Raw genomic sequence first — 22,499 nt, forward strand, 5'->3', positions numbered from 1 at the left:
ATTTATAGTCTCTTGGTAAAATAAAATACGTACTTAAAAACATATGTAAATGTTCTTGATCAACAAAACTTTATAATATAAAAAAAGCCATACACATAATTTTCGGATAGATCATAGATAGTAAAATACATCTTGACCAAACATATTTTTAAAATCAATAAAATTTAATAAGTTTGAAGATTATTAGAAAAATCTGATTTGTTTTTGGTAGAGAATTAAGGGTGAATGTCATCAAAATCCATTTGGGTGTGAGTTCTGTCACAAAAACCCACTTTCCACTCATGGTATACTTTCCCAAGTTTTTTGCTTATGTGTCCACATTCCTTTTACATTTTTGCCCTTACTAACAACTTACCTCTGTTTCTCTCATTCTTTTCTCTCTTTTTATCTACTTTTTTGTTGTTAACACTTTAACAAAGTAAAATATATTTATTTGTTATCATAAAACAAATTTTCTATTTATTTATATAAAATATGTTATGATTATATATTTTCTACATTTTAAGATACATATTGCTATATTTTTTATGAATTTTTAGATTATACAGTATCCATCAGCCGTTGAACATTTGTTCAATTATAAGTGGATAATCAATTGCAGTATTGTTAATAGATAGTTACTTGTGTTTATTCATACAAAATATACATACATAAATTTGGTTACATCTATATCCATAGCATATTATCCATAACACAACATAGACCAAATAAGTACAAAACTCTTTAATTCTAAATTTTAAATCCTCGAACATAAACCCTTGAACCTAAAACCAAAACTATTCACTTTTAAAAAAAAAAAAAAACAAAGTTTAGTGGATAGAAAAACTGTGGATAGGTCTCCATGGATTTACAAAGCATATCTAGACATTAAGCTGAAGAATAGCAGTTGAATGGTGGCTATGGATGTGATCATGTGGATATTTTTTTGTGGATATCAATGTAGACAGACCAAAGAATAATCATACAACATCCACACAATTAAATCCATAGACACCATGAGCTCCTTGCTTCATATTTTTTGTTGGTCCAGAAACATATACACTCATAAGTGGTTAATAAACAAAATAAAAATTAACAACATTGATTTATTTAGAACATTGAATATCAATCATGTGGATTAGTAGTTATGGATACTTATCTTATAATATCTTGCTCATTCTTTACATGAGCAGAAATTTGTCCAAGATAAATTAGCCACATAGATTTCTTTTAGCTAAATGTTTTTGTACTATTTTTCAGCTAGAAGTAGGTATATTAGAACTTATAAGTGTCACTAGAAGCATACTACACAATAAACATGGTCATTATTAATCTCAAAGCCTATCCACCAAATTCTGACCACGTGGACAAGCAATCCAGATGAAATTTGTTGACAAGTTTGTTGCATGTTCAAACATCACTATAGTTTAGCCACTTAGATGTCTTTTAGCCAAATGTTTTTGTACTATTTTTAAGCTAGAATTAGAGATATTAGAACTTAGAAGTGTCACTAGAAGCATACTACACAACAAACATGGTCATTATTAATCTCTAAGCCTATCCACCAAACTCTGACCACGTGGACAAGCAATCCAGATGAAATTTATTGACAAGTTTGTTGCATGTTCAAACATCACCATAGTTTAGGGTTTAGACTTTAGATGGTATATAGATTCAATGTCTATGTTTTGAGTTCAAGTTGTATTGTCTAAGGTTCAAGGTGTAGGATTTAGGGGTTAAGGTTAAAAGTTTAGGTTTAGGTATGTGGATGATGTGTCTATATTTTTAATTCATGGTTTAGGATTTAGGGTTCAAGGTGTATGGTTTAGGGTTTAGGATTTAAGATTTAGGGTATAAGGTTTACGTTTTTGGGCTTTTATGGATTTAGTGTCTATGTGGTGTTAGGATTTAATATTTAGGGTATAAACCCAAAACCCAAAACCCTAAACCCTAAACCCTAAACCCTAAACCCTGAACCCTAAACCCTAAACCCTAAACCCTAAACCCTAAACCCTAAACCCTAAACCCTAAAACCATAAACCCTAAACCCTAAACCCTCAACCCTAAACCCTAAACCCTAAAAGAAATCCTTCTAGCTGAAAAATAGTACAAAAACATTTAGCTAAAAGAAATCTATGTGGCTAATTTATCTTGGACAAATTTCTGCTCATGTAAAGAATGAGCAAGATATTATAAGATAAGTATCCATAACTACTAATCCACATGATTGATATTCAATGTTCTAAATAAATCAATGTTGTTAATTTTTATTTTGTTTATTAACCACTTATGAGTGTATATGTTTCTGGACCAACACAAAATATGAAGCAAGGAGCTCATGGTGTCTATGGATTTAATTGTGTGGATGTTGTATGATGATTCTTTGGTCTGTCTACATTGGTATCCACAAAAAAATATCCACATGATCACATCCATAGCCACCATTCAACTGCTATTCTTCAGCTTAATGTCTAGATATGCTTTGTAAATCTATGGAGACCTATCCACAGTTTTTCTATCCACTAAACTTTGTTTTTTTTTAAAGTGAATAGTTTTGGTTTTAGGTTCAAGGGTTTATGTTCTAGGATTTAAAATTTAGAATTAAAGGGTTTTGTACTTATTTGGTCTATGTTGTGTTATGGATAATATGCTATGGATAAAGATGTAACCAAATTTATGTATGTATATTTTGTATGAATAAACACAAGTAACTATCTATTAACAATACTGCAATTGATTATCCACTTATAATTGAACAAATGTTCAACGACTGATGGATACTGTATTATCTAAAAATTCATAAAAAATATAGCAATATGTATTTTAAAATGTAGAAAATATATAATCATAACATATTTTATATAAATAAATAGAAAATTTGTTTTATGATAACAAATAAATATATTTTACTTTGTTAAAGTGTTAACAACAAAAAAGAAGAGAAAAAGAGAGAAAAGAAGGAGAGAAAGAGGGGTAAGTTGTTAGTAAGGGCAAAAATGTAAAAGGAAAATGGCCACATAAGCAAAAAATTTGGGAAAGTATACCATGAGTGGAAATTGGGTTTTTGTGATAATACTTTAGGAAAAAGTGGGTTTTCATGACATTTGCCCTAGAATTAAAGTGAAATGCATGAGTATGTATAGCGCCGACACGCCACTAAAGAGATCGCTTAAAGCCTTAAACCTTTTTTTTAGTAGAATGAAGTATCTATCAACTTTTCAGATGCATTTTTCTCAGTTAAAGAAACTATATATGAAAAATAATAACATCGAATAGAAACTGGCGGACCATCATTTAATTCCCTCCAAAATGTTTTCTAGAAAATTACGAATCTCTCTTCAAAGTAAAAGGTCTTCATGGGACATTTCAAACGAAGTTACGTGGCAGCCCATACGCCAAAAATTTCCAAAAAGATTTGTCGGACATTCATATACACACACTCATGCTCAATAGCTTTTCACACATTTAACTATCATCGTTAAATGTAGATACCTCACGTTACTTCGTCAACGTCATCGTCATTTATAGAAACGCAATAAATATGAGCCGGTTGCTTACCCAACAATTAATAATTTTAAACCTATTTTTATAAGAAATGGATAAAGTATCATATTTATCCTGCATTTTTCTCGATCTTTCCATTATTTTATTCAATAAATATCACAAATTTAGGATACTACTGACTATGAAATTAATGTAACTGCTGGAACAAAAATTCGGAAGTTCATAAAGAGCTAAAACACGTCCCTTGATAAGGACGATCAAGATATTACATTACATATATATAGATAAAATTAATAAATATATAATATTATGAAGTTATAATCATGATAAATAATATAATGGAAGGTTACATGAGTAAGCTTCTAATCACGGCAGCTTCAGGGCTATCTTCATCAACTGAGTCGAGAAGCTGCGACAAACGGTCACTGAGATTGTCAACCTCTCTATGCAAGTTTCTTATGTAGTTGCATGTCTCTTGCAGTACCTTCGATGCTGACACCTGTTTCGAGCACAAATAATAGCGTTAGCTAGGATTGCACATTTTCAACAAACATCATTAGGAGTCAAAGTATGAATAATACATGTACGGACATCACAAGACATGACTTTATAGACGTTTTTATTTGGTCAAAATGGAAACCAAAAAATGTTGTCAGGAATCAAAAGTTCAGACTTTTTTTTGGTTTCTTTTGATTGATTTATATGTCTTCTCCCATTTTTTGTTTTCCTTTTTTCTGTTTTTTATATGTGAAGAGGTTAAATGGGAATATATACCTTTTCGGAACGACGCCGTTCACGAATCTCCGGTAAAAACTGACGGAGCTTGCCAACGAGGTCGATCATCTGGTCATCAGAGATCCTGGAAGCTCTCGAAGATTGTCTTGATCTTCTGTTTGACATTTTCTTGTTTCTTCGTTTTGTTTAGTTTGTAACACTACAATGCCCCAAGAAAATGACCTTTAAGTTGTGTGCTTTATCTCTCTAATTTTCTAGATTGGATTCTAGAGAAGATATATATATAGAGAGAGAGAGAGAGAAGGGTTGTACTAAGAAGAGAGCTATAAAGGAAAGTGGAGGAAGCTATATATAAAGGATTTGTGTTAACTCCACAATAGTTGTATATTGTGTTGAATAGGTGTGAAAGAAGAAAAGGAAGAGCAAGGAAGAGAGAAATTTGTAAGAAAGTGTTTCGGATTATAGAGACAGTTAGAGATATAAAGAAAATGAGAAAGTGATAAGAGAGAATTTAAAGAGGTCAAGGACCACAGGAAAGAGAGAGAACAGAGCAATAAACCTAGACAATGATGTAATGGAAGAGAAAGAGATTTGAATATTTGATCACCTCTTCCCAAAACCGTTTAAAGAATATAGTCACCCTAGACGTGAAATTTATGTTAGAGTTCTCAGTGAATTTTTCTATTATTAAAGATAAGTAATATCCGTTTGTCAAAAAAAAAAAAAAAAAAAAAAGATAAGTAATATCCAACTTTTTACTAAAGACACATATTTGGCCATTTCAAAATATATATATATTTAAACCAAATTTTGGGTTTACACTATAATACTAGTTCATGCAATACAATCATATAATTTTTTACGTAGTTAAATTTATTTATAGGATAATATGTTACCAACGACAATAATTTTAAAAACTAGTACAATATTAATAATTCAAACTATTGTATATAATATAGTTATGCTGAATAATAGACGATGGTTTTGGATTTTGTAACGGAGGATAGATGTAAAAAGCTGAATGTTCCCAAAGCTGGTGCTGAAGTTGAAGTGGGATTTAAGAGATGTGTTCCATGTTGAGCTAACAATGTGGCCCTTTATGTGCATGTCACTAAAAGGCAATACCATGTGATGACATTGACTTTCTATTCTCATTTCATTACTATTTACGATTTTATCCCACTTTCGATTGATAGAAAGATCTACAATTGATCCAGGAAATTTGAAGTTGATCGATCATCTTAATTACAAAATTAAAAACTCAACCTAGCAATCCTCGATCCATTTAAGATTGCAAACCTAACTTTATGTCATGTATGATCCATTTCGATGAGTTGGTCTAGTTGAATCAGTGTGGTCGCTTAAAAATTTACAACACATTGTTGGAGACAGTAGAAGGACTGCAAGAGAATGTTTAATTATTACTATTATTTTTTCTGTTAAATCGTGAGTTCTGAAACTTTACCCATAATCTGTGTCAATACCTGAAAATGTGTTTATATGAATTGGAAAAATATGAACCGCAGTTTGAGTTTAGGTTGGTCGAGTGATGAGTTTAAACTCTACTAATACTACATTGGTGAACCACATCCATCTTTTTTTTACATCAATGTTTTTCTACATAGAACTTAAAATAGGAAATGAGTGATTAGATTATACTCCCTCTCTTTCATAATATAGAATATTTTAGAGGTTTTTTTTTGTTTCATAATATAAGATGTTTTCAACTTTTTAAGTAACTTTTAGATTACTTTTCTATTTTTTTATTATTTATTTTATGCAGTCTTGTTTATGATTGGTTGAACTTTTTTAAAGTGGTTATTTCTTAATCTGCGTGCTTTCACTCAAAACATCTTATATTTTGAAACGGAAGAAGTATATATTTTTATTCATTAACTTTTTGAAATTAAAATAATAAGAAAAAACTGATATAACAAATTGTGAAAAATTGGGTTTTAAAAAAGAATTATAAATATAAACAGCATGGACGACTTGTTTGAGTCATGCAATCGATTACCCAAAAAAGTAGTCATGATAAGTTCGTCTGCTTCCGAAGTTAACTCCTATGTTTCGGAAGCTTGAGATTTAGTATACTCGATGTTAAACGTCATGCATGTCCCATGTGGTTGCTTAAGAGATCTCAGATTATTATGCTACTTTAGATTCTAAATCATGATTATCACGGGGACACACAAAGGTACTTAATTACGTCCTTTATTTATGTACATTGTTTGCATGACATAGAAAGGGGTCAATAAATTATGAAAAGTCTAGTAATTAATTAGTAGTCTTGTTTGACGTTTTAACAACTAACAAATAAAATAATAGCTAACTGAACGATGTCTTCTCCTCCAACTTCCAAGCTGATAGGAAAATCTCTACCAGAATTACTAATTAAAAAGGTAAAACCTAAGGAGAAATTTCGTAATTATTAATCGCTATTAGTACAGTTTAAGATTGTATATTCTATTTTCTTTTCTTAGTTATGATTTAGAAATTTAAAACAGTAGAGGGAGGGGAATATATTAATTCGTTTATTTTATACGATTCACACATATTATCCGATTTAAATAAAAAGGAAAAAAAAAACATATCAATCAAGATGTTCATACGAATTATTTTATATCTAGTTTTTTAATTATGGGGACAACTAAAGTATGTGATTGTTAAAGCTTTGTTTGCCTAAGCTTCACATCACATCGATTATTTTTGTAATAACATGGTTGTTTTATATAGTTCTTCTGTTTGAATGAAAAGGTATTTAACACATTTCAATTAAGTAAGAAAAACAATTAGTTGTAGTCTAACTGTACTGTACGTATTATTGATCATTGAACTTGGGGAATTATTATTTTTTACATTGGTGACTAGAATAATGAAAATACAAGGAAGACAATGTTAGTCTAAGGAGCTAAAATATGATAGCAGAATTTCACGGAACGAATACATAATGGTTAATGAGTCAAACACGAACAAGTAGGTTCAAGTCCACTTGAAAGAAAGGCTATTCCCAAAGAGAAATAAGAGTCTAGGTCTGAAGTACTTCATGGTTATCAAAAAAAAGTTGAATGATAACCATAATTACTATGAATCTATGATATTAGGTATATATAGTTAACAAAAACAATGTATAACATTTTGAGTGACCGGAACGTAAACAGTCAAATGTCTTTTGTTGTTTTATTTGAAAGTAGACAAATAAGACGTTCGGGAAAAAAGGACAATACGCGCACTATTCCTTGCTTCTTAGTTTTATGGCTTATAGCTAGGTTGAGAAAAGTACTTAAGACAGAATTTTCCATTACAAGTTTTTTTTTTTTTAATTTCCATTACAAGTTACAATTTCATTTAACCATTCATACGTAGTTATAAGAGCATCGTTTAACAATTCGTACGTAATTTAAAGAGTAATTACACTGCATAGAATTTTAAAAACTTATACGTTTTATTCATCACGTTCGTTTGAATATATTATTGTTATTGTCTTTGTTTCAGGTGAATCTGTAAACCTTGACTATAATTATTATATTTCTGAAAATAATTTTGATAATTTAGTGTATTTGCAATGTGAGTTTAAACTCATAGCTTTTACAAAGAAAAAAAAAACCTTTCAATTAAATAAGCCATATAGCCATCTTGACTTGTTGTATAATTATAGCTGGGAAACTTTTTTTTTTTTTTTGAAATTTACAATCAGTTGTTGCTATCGATTTTTGGTGGTTATGGAAGAGTAAAGTCAATGTCCTATAACGATCTATATCTGCGGATTTAAATTTATTAAAATTAGTTCTCTGATGATTGTTTAATACAACAAAGCATGCCTTGCATACCAAAAATGATATTGTAATTGTTGAGCTAGTGTCTCATATAAGATTTGAGGTTATATATAGCATGCATTTATAACGAATTTGGAGAACTACTGACCATAAAAATACACCTCATATATCAAAGTCAAGAGCCCTTGTTTGAGAAACTTCGTTTCCTAAATCTGAAAAGAAGCTAATCACTATGTTTTGACTCTGCCTTTTTCCCTTCAAACTTGGATTTGTTTGGACAAATTTTGCAATTATAACTCTTAGATTTGATTGATACAGCCAAACTTGTGCTGACTCCATCTTTTCTTCTTAATAAGATTTTAAATTTCAGTGAGAAACAAAAAAAAAATCTAACCAAAAACTCTATTCATTTAAAAAACAATGCAGACATTATGCGTATATGTGTCTGTTTATACATGAAAATATAGTTATTCTAACTTAATAGCTAAGGGAGATGCAACATGTTAGTCCATGTGGGTTTCACGTACTAAATGTTAGGCCTCTTAGGCTCCACGATGTTTTTATGTCCAACGATGATTTTTTTCCTATCAATTTTGGTCCGTTCAAACATAACGTAAAAAAATAGGATTATTCAAATTTAAGTTTATTTATACATAATAAGAAAAGCAGCCTTATGCAATAATTGAATCTCCTAGTGCAACTATTTTAGTATCTTTTCATTTGGTTAGTAAAAAAAATTATACATCGGTTTATGCTGCGGAATCAACGTGGTTTAAGCTTTACGATGTTACTAAAATGCGTAATAATAAACAAAACAGCATGCTATAATAGTGATTTTAACGAGTCATCTATACGTCTCCAATTTATTATAAGTAGAATACTGTATAATATATTTGCAATAACTAAAAAAAGTTCGTTCAAAGAAATGAAATTATGCCCCGACAAAATACTTAATGATGTTTAAGCACACTTTCACCTACCTTTGCTTTAGTCACAACAAAAATACTGATTGGTCAATTTAGCAATTAATTATTTTTATAACTCCTACTTCTGCTGCCTTTAACAGTTTTACCAATGCCAAATGAAAAGTGTTTTATGATAGTATAAATTGGCAATCGCTAAACTAGATCAAGACATAATGTTTGACTAGTTTAAGCGTAGCAAATGTTAGAGCATGGGATGTCTTTTATTTTTTGAGATAATTAGATTTTTAGTACATTTTTGGAACTTAATAAGGAATTTAGTACGTTTCCTATTCATAATTATAGAAATAGGTGGTCTCTTACTGTAGCAACGTGTGAGACTGTAGTTTTTTTTTTTAATATACCATTTATGTTTAGTTACTTAAACACTTGATTAAATTAATTTTTTTTTCGAAATTTTTTTTAGATACAAAATGTTTAAATTTCTTTCTTTATAATTTGATATGCATTTTCTTTGATGATTTTATTTAATAATATTAAATATTTTTACAAATTATGTATCCGTACAAACTTACAATGTGTACAGATGTCTATATACAATTACAATGTGTACATATGTCTATATACATTGTAATGTAAGTCTGTACACATTATTAAGTGTGTTAATGAAATTGATTAATTCTTAGACTCTCATATGTTTGTACATATGTCTATACCGCAACAGTTTTATACAAATTACATCTGTACAGACTATTATCTGTACAGATATATGTACAGACTATTATCTATATAGACTATTATCTGTACAGGCTATTATTTGTACAGACATCTTTACACATTATTACGTGTACAGACTATTATTTGTACAAACATCTGTACATAACCATTGCATATACCACTTTCGGTAAAAAATATATTTCAAATAAATAAAATAATATATATATATCAAATTATAAAGAAAAAAACATAGAATTTTTGTATATGAAAAAAAATTAAAAAACAAAATTTGTATTATCAAATATTTGAATAACTAGATTTGAGGTGTTTTTAAAAAAAAAAAATGCTACAGTGACTCATATTCCCACTCTCTCTCTCTCACAAATGGGTCATACATCTCTCACACCCTCTCTCATGTCTCTCACTCTCTCTGGCCTAGGAATAATATCCGGTATCCGCGGATATCTGGATCCAAATCCGATATCCAATCCGAAAAATTGGATATCCGGCTGAAGGGAGCCGGATCCGGATATTGAATAATTTTTGGATCGGATATCTGTATCCGGTTATTTATCAATTTAATGTAGTCCTGGGCAATCAGTAGAAACCATTTAAACCGAACCGAACAAACCGACGATTTCGGTTTTCGGTTGTAAACTGATCAATGGAGTTTTCAATTGAATTCGGTCTTCGGTTTTCTCGGTTTGGAACACCAAAACCGATCGGTTTTTTCGGTTTAAGGAGACATCATATAAATATACAAAACCCTAAAATAATTATTCTTCTCTCGTGGGAAACAATCTCCTCTCTTTCTCCTTCGCCCTTTTTCTCCACTTTGTTTATTATCTTCTTCTCATCCTCTCTCTCTTTCTCTCTCTCGTTGAGGTGGTGCCCCATAAGTAGTTCCTCCTTGTTGAAATCAAAGTCTTTTAATATTTTGTGATTTGTTATGTTGATAGATCTAGTGCTTTGGAAGAGAGTAACGACAGCGAGAGTAGATCCGTCATAGGATTAGTGGAGTTTTTATCACCGACGTAACGGAGAAGCTTATCAAAAGATCTATAGCGTTGATGGCAACACTCTTAGCGGATCTCTCAGAAGTAGCAGCAACGGCAAAATCGATCGATCTTCAGTTGTATTGTATTTGTGTAAACCCTAATTTTTTGTGGGTTTGAGAATGTAATTCGACCCAAAATGTTAATTAGGTTCATTGATCTTGCAATTAGATGTAAATTAGTTATTTTAAGCCCATAATATTTATTTTGGTAGATTTTTGGTTTATTTAAACCAAGATAGAAAAAGTTGGTTTTATTTTTGGAATAGATTTAAATTCCCTAAACCGACCCAAATAAACTGACTTCCGAGTCGGTTTTATTTTCATTAAGGATTTTATGGTTTATTAGATCAGCCATTTTTTCTGGATTCTTCATCTTTGGTTGTTTTTACTGTTTGATTCTTGATTGATGACATAGAATTAATACCTTAGGATAATCGATTTATACGAGAGCCTGATTGATTTCTTGACAAAAACCTATGATAACAAAATTGATTTTTACAAAGAGATTTGATCTTGCAATTTTGTAAACAAACTAAACTTAAACTATAATGCTGATTTGATTATTCGAATTTTCAAAGAGATTTGATTTTCTGATTTATGAATTTAGATAATATTCACACTGAGAACTGATTTATTTTACTATTGTGTTTAGACCTTCATTATCGACTGACACCCTCATCAGTACATCACAAAATTCCACAACTGGATGGAGATCGACATCCTCATGGTGTCGATCGACCCTGATACCCTAGCATCAATTCTCGTCGACTCCAGTGACAGATCACGACCTCCACAAGCCACAAAATCGTCCATGGCACTCACAGTAGCCAAACCAAGCCACAAACTGTAACATCCGCGAACAAATTATTGGATTTTGGGGTGGGTGTCGGTCGACACCAACAATTTATGGTTTGATGAAATCGTTTTAAATCGTCGTTTTGGCATAGTTTGGTTTAAGTGGATCCCAAACCGAGGTTATAACGGAGATATCGACCTGAGGGTTTTGGGGATTAACACTTTTACCGCTACAGAGAAAAGTTAGAAAGAAAAGAGAGAAGAGAGAGTGTTCTTGGGGATTTTGGAGATTCAAGGCTTGTTTGGTGAGATCTGTCTCTGAGGAGTGGAGATCTTGTGCTAGGAGCGAAGGAGAAACATTATAGAATGTTGGATTCGTCAGTTTTGGACAGTATCTTCCTGCAATAGAGGTGAGTGCATGACCATGGCTGATCTAAGCCTGAGAATCCTTTGTTTCACTTGTCTTGTTGTTGTTTGTGTTGTATTCTTGTGTCTTTGTGGGATGAGTTTCGGATGTTTTGGAGGTTTTGGCGAGCGATTCTACGACTTTCGACTCTGTGCGGATCGTGTTGCAGGGTCGGTGTCGATCAACACCAAGTTGGTGTCGGTCGACACCATGTTGGAGCCAGTGTCGATCGACACCAACTTGTCTGATGCGTGGTTTCCCTTGTTTGTTGTGTTGTTTATTGTTTGTTAAACATTTGTATCTCAGTTGCTTGTGTGTATAGACCAGTAGATGGGAGGATTGCCTCACTAGGTGTTTATTAAATACTCATGCATCTCAATTTGTGTTTGCGGTGCAAGTAAAGGCAAAGTGTGATCGTGGAATCAAGGCAATTAGGAGGAGGATGATCTAGGGTCTCGTTTGTGTGATGTTGGTTATGTATGGTTATGTTGTTGGAACCTTGGTTAGAGTCATGTTAGGTTGTTGGATAGAATGGTTAGGAACATTATTGTATTGATGATATATCGGTTTGGTATTGTTTGTATGTTTTCGCTGTGCATAATGTCTATTGCTGGTTTAATGATGAGTTATGGATTGGGTTGGTTTAATTTAGTAGTATGAGATGCTTAATTATATTTTGTATTTATTATTAAAAAAACGGGTTGTTTCAATTTTGGTATCAGAGCCTATACGGTTCTAGGATGGTTATGTGGATGTTTTAGAGTTGTTTAGGGATTTAATTGGTTGAATTGATCTCTATGTTGGTTGATGCTTGATGTTGGGTGATGAAATTGATTATGAGTAGTTAGTCAATTTGTTTGTTGTATGGAGTCCTAGCATCATCCTCTTCGAGCCTTCAATGAGATTCCACGGTAAGATGCGTGTGTGCTTTATGTACGGTTTTGAATTGTGTGCTTAGCCTTCTGTTCTGGGTAATGTAGATGGCTAAAGGTGGTGCTGCTGCTGGTCGTGGACGCGGACGTGGTCGTGGATGCGGACGCGGACGTGGTCGTGGTAGGGGCGGAGGCCCATCGATTAGTGATAATGTGGATCATAGTGTGACAGCTGAGGGTGTTAGCAGGTCGCATGGCTTCTAGGAAGGGTCCATGAGTGTGGCCGGTGAAGGTACCTATAGGACCGTAGGCGCTGAGGGGGTTGGTGTGGGCGGTGTCGGTGCCAGAGTGGCCGGTGATGCTAGGGTGTCCCAGCAGGTGGAGCCCCTGGGGGAGGCATTGATCTTGCGGGCTTGTTGACACAGCTGTTATCATGGATACCGGGTGTGGTACCAACACATGCACAAGCAGTACCGCCAGTGGCGGTGGAAGTGCAGCAGCCAGTGGCTGCGGATGTAGGGTTTCATTCCCGTTATGTGTCCATGCTGAGGGAGATGCGTGGCATTGATACTGCGTGATATTCAGGTGGTACAGATCCTACCGCTGCAGATGCTTGGAGGACGAGAGTGGAACGTAACTTCCAGCTCTAAGATGTCCTGAGGAGTTTTGAGTGGACATAGGGGTCCACCACTTGATTGGTGATGCTCAGTTGTGGTGGAGATCAGTTGCTGCTAGGAGAGTGCAGAGGGAGATGTCTTGGGCTGACGTCGTTGAGGAGTTCAACCGTAAGTATTTTCCTAGAGAGGCATTGACCCGGTTGGAGGTGCAGTTTTTACAGTTATCTCAGGGGACTCGGTCGGTGCGGGAGCTCGACTTAGAGTTTAGTCGGATTCTTATGTATGGTGGTCGGACGATGGAGTCTGACGTGGCTTAGATAAGGAGTTTTATGAGGGCCCTTAGTGATGACTTGAGGGTTTACTGTAGAGGACGGAGCTATGCTACGAGGACAGAGTTGTTTGAGACCGCAGCTGAGATTGAGGAGGACATCCGGGCACAGGTTGTGACGGTCAGTCCAGCGGTTCAGACGAGTGAGACTCAACCAAAGCAGGGTCACAAGAGGAAATTGGAGAGTACTTCAAGGGTGATCCAAGGCGGTCGAGGATGCTTTGGATGCGGGAACAAGGATCACAAGCTGGCAAACTGCCCCAAGAGAGATGGAACACAGAGCGATCTTCGAGTGTGCTTTCACTGTGGGGAGGTGGGGCATGTAAAACCTTGATGTCCTAAGTTGCAGCTATTGGCGGTGGTGGTAGCTCAACCAGGGGTACAACCGGGAACACAGACAGGAGGAGCACCGTGAGTTTACTCTACTATGGCGAAGGGAGGACCGAGTAGCAGATCCGGAGTTTGTTTTATTTTATTTTTGTAGGTTGCGTTGTTTTTTTTTTTTTCTATTTTTTTTTGGGATTACGAACGATTGTTGCACTTGAGGTTTATTTAAGTTGCATTTCTTTTATGGAATTTTTGACTCGTGTGTCATGTGGAAAGGAAAGCTCGGGAATTCTATAAATGGAAAGTTTCCATAAATAGAAGGTTTCTATAAATGGAAAGTTTCATAAATGGAAAGTTTCAAAAAATAGAAAGTTTTTATGGGATTAGAACTTTGCTATTTTTGAAATTTCTATGGAAACTACCTTGAGGGTAGGGTTTTCCAGTGTGACCGGGTGGTGGTCATGGTGGTATTTGGAAAGAAGTATATGAAGGTTAGTATGACACTGCGTTGTTTTACGCGAATCACGAAAGGTGATTCTAGTCAGAAAGTTCTTGGAGACGTCAATGCTTGTGTGCTCTAGGGACGGTGGGTCCTGAACAACTCATAAGGAGACGGTGGTTCTCCTAAGGGGATGGTGGTTCCCTTGTATACTAATAGCTTGAAGGGTGGTGGGCCCTGAGAGCGGCATAGGAGATGGTAGTTCTCCTGGGAGATGGTGGTTCTCCGGAGGGGATGGTGGTTCCCCTCGTAGCGAGATCTCGAGGGTGACGAACCAAGAGTGAGAAGGTATGGCTCGAGGACGGTAGTCTGAGAGTGAGATCGGTATAACTCAAAGGTTTTGACCTGAGTGGATGAGTTGGGAGCAAATAATGTCTACAACGTGTCAATAAGCATAGAGACCGAATGTGGATGTCGGGGTTGATGGTGGTTCAATGCTGGGTTTAGTGTTGACCAGTGGGGTCAAGACTTTGTTTGACCGGTGGGGTCAAGATTGTGTTGACCAGTGGGGTCAGGACTTTTGACCGGTAGGGTCGGGGTTGTGTTGACCATGGGGGTCAGGATTTTGTTTGATTGGTGGGGTCAGGATTGTGTGGACCAGTGGGGTTGGGGGTTGTGCAGACCAGTAGGGCCGGGATGGTGTGGACCGGTTGGGTCTGGATGATATTGACCGGTGGGGTCAGATTGGTATTGACGAGTGGTGTCTTGGTTGCGGCAGACCGGAAGGTTGGATGGTGTGAACAATTGTGACGGTGGTTGAATGAGTTTTGCGGCAGAGTAGCGGTGTTAGCAGATTCGAGGACGAATCTTTTGTTAGAGGGGGAGAAATGTATCTTGTTTGATTGTAGTGGTTTAGGAGATGTGTTTGTTCAACTGACCCAGATGATCGAGTACAGTTCATCCCATTAGGTCATAATGCTAGCAAAGTTTTGATAGATGTGTCAAAGATTGGAGATGCTAAAGTGTTGAGACCAAATTCTGAAATCGAGTTTGTTGCTGATGCTATAGGTACAACGGTTGCTTGGCCTAATGACAAGATTAAATTAAAGTGATGTCAGAGGTTGTTACAATTGTGTTATTTTGAACTGAACCTTTTTGCTTTTGTCTTACTTTGTGATAAGTATTGGTCTTTTGTAATATATTTTGTTACTATTTAAAATTTATGTGTTTATCAGATTTTTCCAAATTTAATTTTGAATAAAAGCAAAATTTATAACATTACAATTATGACTTTAATAGCATTATGACAATATAATGTAACTATTTAATTACAAAATAAAAATTCTATTATCGATTTGGATTTATTTGTTAAGCATATGGATTAAGGTTTGAATGATCATGTCATTACCTTAAAATGAAAATGAGTTTCTATGTTTTCAAACCTATTTCACATGTCTAAGTTTCTGTTTTGCTTGAGGACAAGCAAATGCTAAGTCTGGGAGAGTTGATATATCAGGATTTTGTGGTTTTTAACCATTATATAAGGAGTCTTTTAGAGTCTTTTAGGATTTTGGCATGAAAGGAGCAAAATGAAGCAATTAAATGGATTTTGGAGCCGAGGAAGAGAACTTGGAACCGAGGAAGGATGAGAGTCTCGACCGACACTCCTTAGTGTCGACCGACACTCCTTAGTGTCGACCGACACTCCTTAGTGTCGACCGACACTCCTTAGTGTCGACCGACACTCCTTAGTGTCGACCGACACTCCTTAGTGTCGACCGACACTCCTTAGTGTCGACCGACACTCCTTAGTGTCGATCGACACCAGTGCAAGCCGACGAGGAATCACATGTTTTGGAAGTTTTACAAATCTGCCCCAAAGTTTTCCATATTTGCATCATTAGTCCCTGGACGTGTTTTAGGAATATAAATAGGATTTCTAGTTCATTGTTTAGACCTAAGCTTTATTTTCCCTGCAACTTTTGAGAGAGAACCCTAAGAGATATTTAGAGAGCTTTTGGAGAGAAGAATCAAAACTCCTTCAGAGAAGATTCAGAATTCATTTTCTTCTTCTTTAATCTCTTATTGCTATCTATTTTATTCATGATTTGTGTACTTACAATTATGTCTGAGTAGATCTGCTTGTTAGGTTTAGGGTTTCTCATTAGGGATTTCATGGATTATTAGATTAATTGATTGTTTGGATTCATTATTTTTCTTGTTCTTCAACATAGGTTGTTCTTAATGCTAGATCTTTGATTAGTCATCTGGATTTAGATCTTAGGATTATTGATTGATATGAGAATCTAATTGATTTTCCTGACAAAAACCATTGGTGAGCAACAATACTTTTTGCAAAGAGATTTGAATTAGTGATTTTGTGAACTTATCTAAACTTGATTTTATTGCTGGTTTTTAACTTGAATTTTGCAAATAGATTTGGATTTTCGGGTTTTAAATTATAGATAATATTTGCAGTGAGAACTGATTTATTTTACAAGTGTGTTTAGAGTTCAAGAACGGTGCTTAATTGTTGAATCTTGCATGCTTAATTTATTGATCTAATTTCCTGAGAATTTCCCTAGGCCTAGCGTTTAATCCTTCCGAATTTTGTAACTCTTTTATTTTCTGTTTTATTTTGCAATTTAATTGCAATATTTATGTTTAGCATAATTAAAAGATTATTAAATCTATTGTGTGAATCTAGAGTCTTTGTGGATGCGATCCCTAAAGGACTCCTTGCCACACACAATTTACTAACTCACATAATCAATCAAGACATGGAATCCCAAACATCACAACAGAAACCTAGTGAACCCAAACCTAGAACCGTAAGGGCTCTGATACCAAACTGAAACGACCTGACCCGTTTTTCTAATAAAAAAAATAATAATAATAATTAACTACGACTAGTGGTCCCATACCCACTAGCCACCTAACCTCAGTCACAAAATAACATCGGGAAAACAATACCAATTAAATAACCAATAATAATCCATAATAGAATAACCAATATCCAATCCTAACCATTTCAATGTCAAACAACAAGAAACACCAAACCGGAAATCCTAGCAATGTTTCTAATGACCCAACTTTAGTAACCTAGCAAGGCCAGAAAACATCCAATCGAGTCCCTAAAACATCTTCCTCTTCATTGCCTTGATTCCACGATCACACTTTGCCTTTACCTGCCCCACAAAACACAAATTGAGATGCATGAGTATTTGATAAATACTCAGTGAGGCAATCCTCCCATCTACTGGGCTATACACACAAGCAATAAGATCTCTCATGCCACAAACAACAACAATAAAACAAACCAGGAACATGAACAAGTGACCCGACACGATCCGGTTACTGTCGGAAGAGTGTCGACCAATACCAGAAGGTGTCGACCGACACTGGACATCTGGTATCGACCAACACCATTTGGGTGTCGACCGACACCTGCTCGACACCCCCCGAAACCCTAACGGTGTCGACCGACACCTCCACATGGTGTCGACCGACACTCGCTAAGTTCTCGAGCCATCCTCGTGTTAGTGTCGACCGACACCATTGTCAAGCAGTGATTTCCTTCGAGCAGAACCTCCGAATCTCGCCTCCAAACTGCTCCTTTTCGTCCCACACAATCCCAGGAACAAATCCAAGCCTCAGGAGCTACGAAAAACTCACATACAACCAAAACAAACAACCAAACAACACACAATATCACAGAAACAGAGATCTTAGCTTAGATAAGCCATGGTCATGCACTCAGCTTAGCCAACAAAGAGATCTAAGCCCAAAAGATGAAGCTACCACCACAAAAACCTTCCCACCACGTTCCGAGCCTTGGATCTTCACTCTCCCAGCAAGATCTCTCCAAAAACACCTTCAAAACTCGTAAACTCTCTCTAAAACCTCAAGAACAGTTTCTCTCCTTTTATCTCTGTATTTTTCTCACAAACGGCTTGAGACAAAACAACCACGACCTAGGTCGTTTTCTCCCTTAAATAACTCGGTTAGATGGTTTTCCCTAAACCAAACCAGTCCAAATCAATAATTAAATCAATCTGGCCGAACTAGAATAAGTGGTGTCGACCGACACCACCATGAGTGTCGATCGACACCCACCCCAAAACGCTAAACTCTCTCTAAAACCTCAAGAACAGTTTCTCTCCTTTTCTCTCTGTATTTTTCTCAAAAACGGCTTGAGACAAAACAACCACGACCTAGGTCGTTTTCTCCCGTAAATAACTCGGTTAGATGGTTTTCCCTAAACCAAACCGGTCAAAATCAATAATTAAATCAATCTGGTCGAACCAGAATAAGTGGTGTCGACCGACACCACCATTAGTGTCGATCGACACCCACCCCAAAACGCTAAGTTTTGGTTCGCGGGTGTTACAATAAGTGATGAAAAAATATAAAAATAAAGTGGCATTTTCAAAAATATCCTCTTTTCTATGTCCCTTTTTAAAAAAACACCTTGTAAATTTTTTTATGGCGGGAAAATTTTTTTGTCAAAAATTAATATCAAAATTTTTTAGACGAAAATCATTTTTTGTTTAGCAAGAAATTTTTTCGAAAGTTTTTTGGCGGAAAAATATGTCGGATATTCTTTTGGCGGGAAAATTTTGTTTTTCTTTTTCTTGAATAAAATATTTTTCATCTAAGGGTAAAATGGTCACTAAAAATTAAAGGAGGGCAAAAATAAAAATGGCCAAAAGGAGGTATTTTTGAAAAGGAATATATCAAAAAAGATATTTTTAACAAATTCTTAAAAATAAAATGTATTTAACTAAATAGTAGCTTTTAAGAAAGATGATGAATAAACTTTTAGTTTGAAATATAGGCATATAAATCTTCATGTTCATGCATTTACAATATGTATTTGAAGTGCATTTTAGTACATATTAGCTTATTACAAGAATTTCAAGTTATAATTGTAAAAAATAATCTAATGCAAATAAACGAATAATTATCATATCACAAGAAAAACGTTTGTTCATTTGAATTTGTAAAGCATTATGCATAAATGGCACATAATTAATTAAGAAAGACAATTGTTCCTTGTATTATGCTCCCAATCGGTCAAATGATTCATAATATTGTTAATCACCATTGTTTTTAAAATCAAATCGAACACCAACTTTCTTCACCTGTTTTTTTTTTTTTTTTTTTTTTTTTGATAAATTAATCATCAACATTACAGTCCAAAAACGAGAATGTAGAGAAATTTATTTTTAATTTTTTTCGGGACTTCGTATCGTCGTTGGAACCTCAGTGAAAATGCGCAAAAAAAGAAACAATTTTGACTTCATGAGACACTTCGAGTTATTCTTTTTTCTTAGACTTTTCATTAACCTTTATTGGTTTGTAATCTTTGGATAATAATAAATTTAAGGTATGAGAAGAACAACAACTCGAGTTACTAAGAACATCTCCAATGCAAAGAAACTTTCATGATATCCCAATATTATTTTAATTATTAAACTTTTTTCTTTTTAAGTTAAAAGACTCTTTACTATTAATTATCTCCAATGGTAAAAACCGATATGGGTTTACGTAGAATAAAAAAAATATTGAAAATTATAATATTTTAAATAAAATTTTGATTGCAATGTGATAAATGGTCTTTAATTGCCTTACCACAATCCTCTTCACATTTGCAACCAAAAAAAACAAAAAACACTTGTAGATACAAAATTACACTACTACCTTTCTGCGATTTCAAGCTCACATTTTCTGAAATTGAAATAGAAAAAAACAAAATCGAATTTGAAATCCCAAAAAAACAGTTGTAGATACAAAATTACACTTTCAACTATTACAAATACGAAATATAAAGTCTAATTACAAAAGATTAATCAAAATTCAGATGAAACCCCAATACACAACATACATATATATACTGAAACCTAAATCGAGAGAGAAAGAGATTAAAGTAGGAATTTTTAAGAGAGACTAAATCATGGGATGAAGGAAAGAGCAACGATTAGGTGAAATTGGTGGTTGAAGCCATAGACGCCATTGTTTTACGAAAGAGAGAAGATGGGGGTTCTGAAATTCAAAGAAGATAAATCTGAGGAAGAGATAGACGCAAAAAACTACCTTGGAGATGCTCTAAGGAAGAGACAATTGTGTGACCTGGCAAAGAAAAATTGATATGTATTATTTATTATAATTTTAGTTTTAACTGATGTGTCAATAACAGATTGAAAGTTGAGGCTGAGATGTCAAGCCTGAAAATAAACGTATCTTGTTTTTATAATATTGATGATTAATTACTAAATTAATTTATTAAACACTTATTAAATAATACTAGGTTGACACCCGCGCTACGCCGCGGAGTTTTCTTTAGAACTTTATTTTTTATAATACATATAAGTTGTAATATAAATCATATTGTTTAAAACTATAACTAAATCAAACAGATATATGCCTTTCATTTTTGAAAAACAATACATGAAGTGAACGCCTTATACTGAAATTCCATATACAAGCTTCATGTGATTTTTAGAGCATTTATTTGTTTGTTTTCTTGAAAAAAATGTATAAAAATATACTATCTCCAAATAGATTTAAAAATAAATTCCATTTAAATTTCTTACATTTAAAACAGGATATTTAGAGTAATAACAATAAACTTTATATTATCTCACTGAGACATGGAATCAATAATCAAATAACCTTAAGAAATCCCTTGAACAGATCGTATCTTGATCTAACCTTGCCAGATATCATATTGTCCGACTAAGCTTTTTAGAACTAAGAATCTTTAAGAAATCTTTCAAAGCTTTCATTTTCAATGTTTTTGACACTTTAATTTACAGATAAATATTTGTCTAAGATCAGAAATGCAACTGATTGTCGCCAACCAAATAATCAAAATACTAAACATGGTGGGAACGAATACTAACTTTGCTAAATATGATATCCTCACAGAAAGTATAGATAGAATCAAATGTATTTCTCCAACCATCCTTCCTTCATCTGGATTCGTTATAGCTCCATTTTTTCAAGATCCTTTATAACCTTAAACGCACCCTAAGAATTTTTCATATAAACGTTTTTGGATCTGTTCTTCTGATCGAATTCTTCTTCACTTCAACTTCAATCATCGATTTGAGAAGGATTGACATGGCGGCACGGCCTTGATCCGGAGGAGGGAGAAAAAGTGACATGTAAAGGAGATTGATTTTTATTGGAACATAAGACTTAGTTGTATAAATTGTTATAATTTGATTGGATTAAGTTTTTAATGATATGTCATGCTTAGAAGAGTTTAAAAAGCTTAGGTGTCAACACTAGGTGAGAAACGTTCAACTTTTATTATATTGATATATATATATATATATATATATATATATATTATAATGTTTTCTTAATTTATGTAAAATCTTAACACAGACGAGTAATACTTTATTTAACTCTGGGTTCCTATTTCTTTTATCATTAGTCAATAATTGACAGAGGTTCTTCAATCCAATATTGACAAACGAAATAGTATATTATTTATTAATGTTTCTTATTTAATCAGAAAATAGAAATATTGTCAATACTCTATGCATATTTTTAAATTAGGATAAAATAATACAGCTAGTATACGTATATTGTCATAAAAATGATATGTATAAATCCATCTAGTGAAACTAAATATAAGTAGGATGGTCAACAATTCATGTGTCAATTTCATAAATTTATAGTATTAGTACCAAATTTGTACATATTGCCAATAATAGTGTACACTATTTCCTTAGCTTTATAACATACACTTTTTGAGAAGAAAAAAAATCAAATTATCTTTCTAATAAAATCAAATTTCATAATTTAATCAATGTATATTGTTGATAATAAGAAAAGAAAGTTTGCTGAAAAAAAAAAATAATAATAAAAAGTTTGTAGGAATATGTTTTACATATAACCACATCGTTTATGAAATATGTATAGAAGTCAGAAGACTCCAACTAGGAGTCAATTTGAAGAAGATAACTTTTAAGACCTTGACTTAGGAAAAAACCATTCAATATGCAAAGATA

At 33.8% G+C, this 22,499-nt stretch overlaps 1 protein-coding gene and 1 long non-coding RNA gene across 2 annotated transcripts; one reads left to right on the forward strand and one right to left on the reverse strand.

Moving 5' to 3' along the window:
• Nucleotides 1–3,680: 3,680 nt before the first annotated feature.
• Nucleotides 3,681–4,765, reverse strand: LOC104790523 (transcription factor PRE5). Its single transcript, XM_010516300.3, has 2 exons — nucleotides 4,258–4,765; nucleotides 3,681–3,982 (listed from the first exon to the last, which is right to left on the reverse strand). The coding sequence occupies exons 1-2, from the start codon at nucleotides 4,381–4,383 to the stop codon at nucleotides 3,830–3,832; spliced, it is 279 nt and encodes a 92-aa protein (XP_010514602.1). The 5' UTR covers nucleotides 4,384–4,765; the 3' UTR covers nucleotides 3,681–3,829.
• A 5,658-nt stretch (nucleotides 4,766–10,423) lies between these two features.
• LOC147942320 (uncharacterized) lies at nucleotides 10,424–14,384 on the forward strand. The gene is made up of 2 exons (XR_015560181.1): nucleotides 10,424–11,896; nucleotides 12,873–14,384. It is a non-coding gene; the product is annotated as an uncharacterized LOC147942320 (long non-coding RNA).
• The last annotated feature ends 8,115 nt before the right edge of the window (nucleotides 14,385–22,499 follow it).

Source organism: Camelina sativa, chromosome 6 (assembly GCF_030686135.1).
Source record: "Camelina sativa cultivar CO46 ecotype springtype chromosome 6, ASM3068613v1".
NCBI lineage: Eukaryota > Viridiplantae > Streptophyta > Magnoliopsida > Brassicales > Brassicaceae > Camelina > Camelina sativa.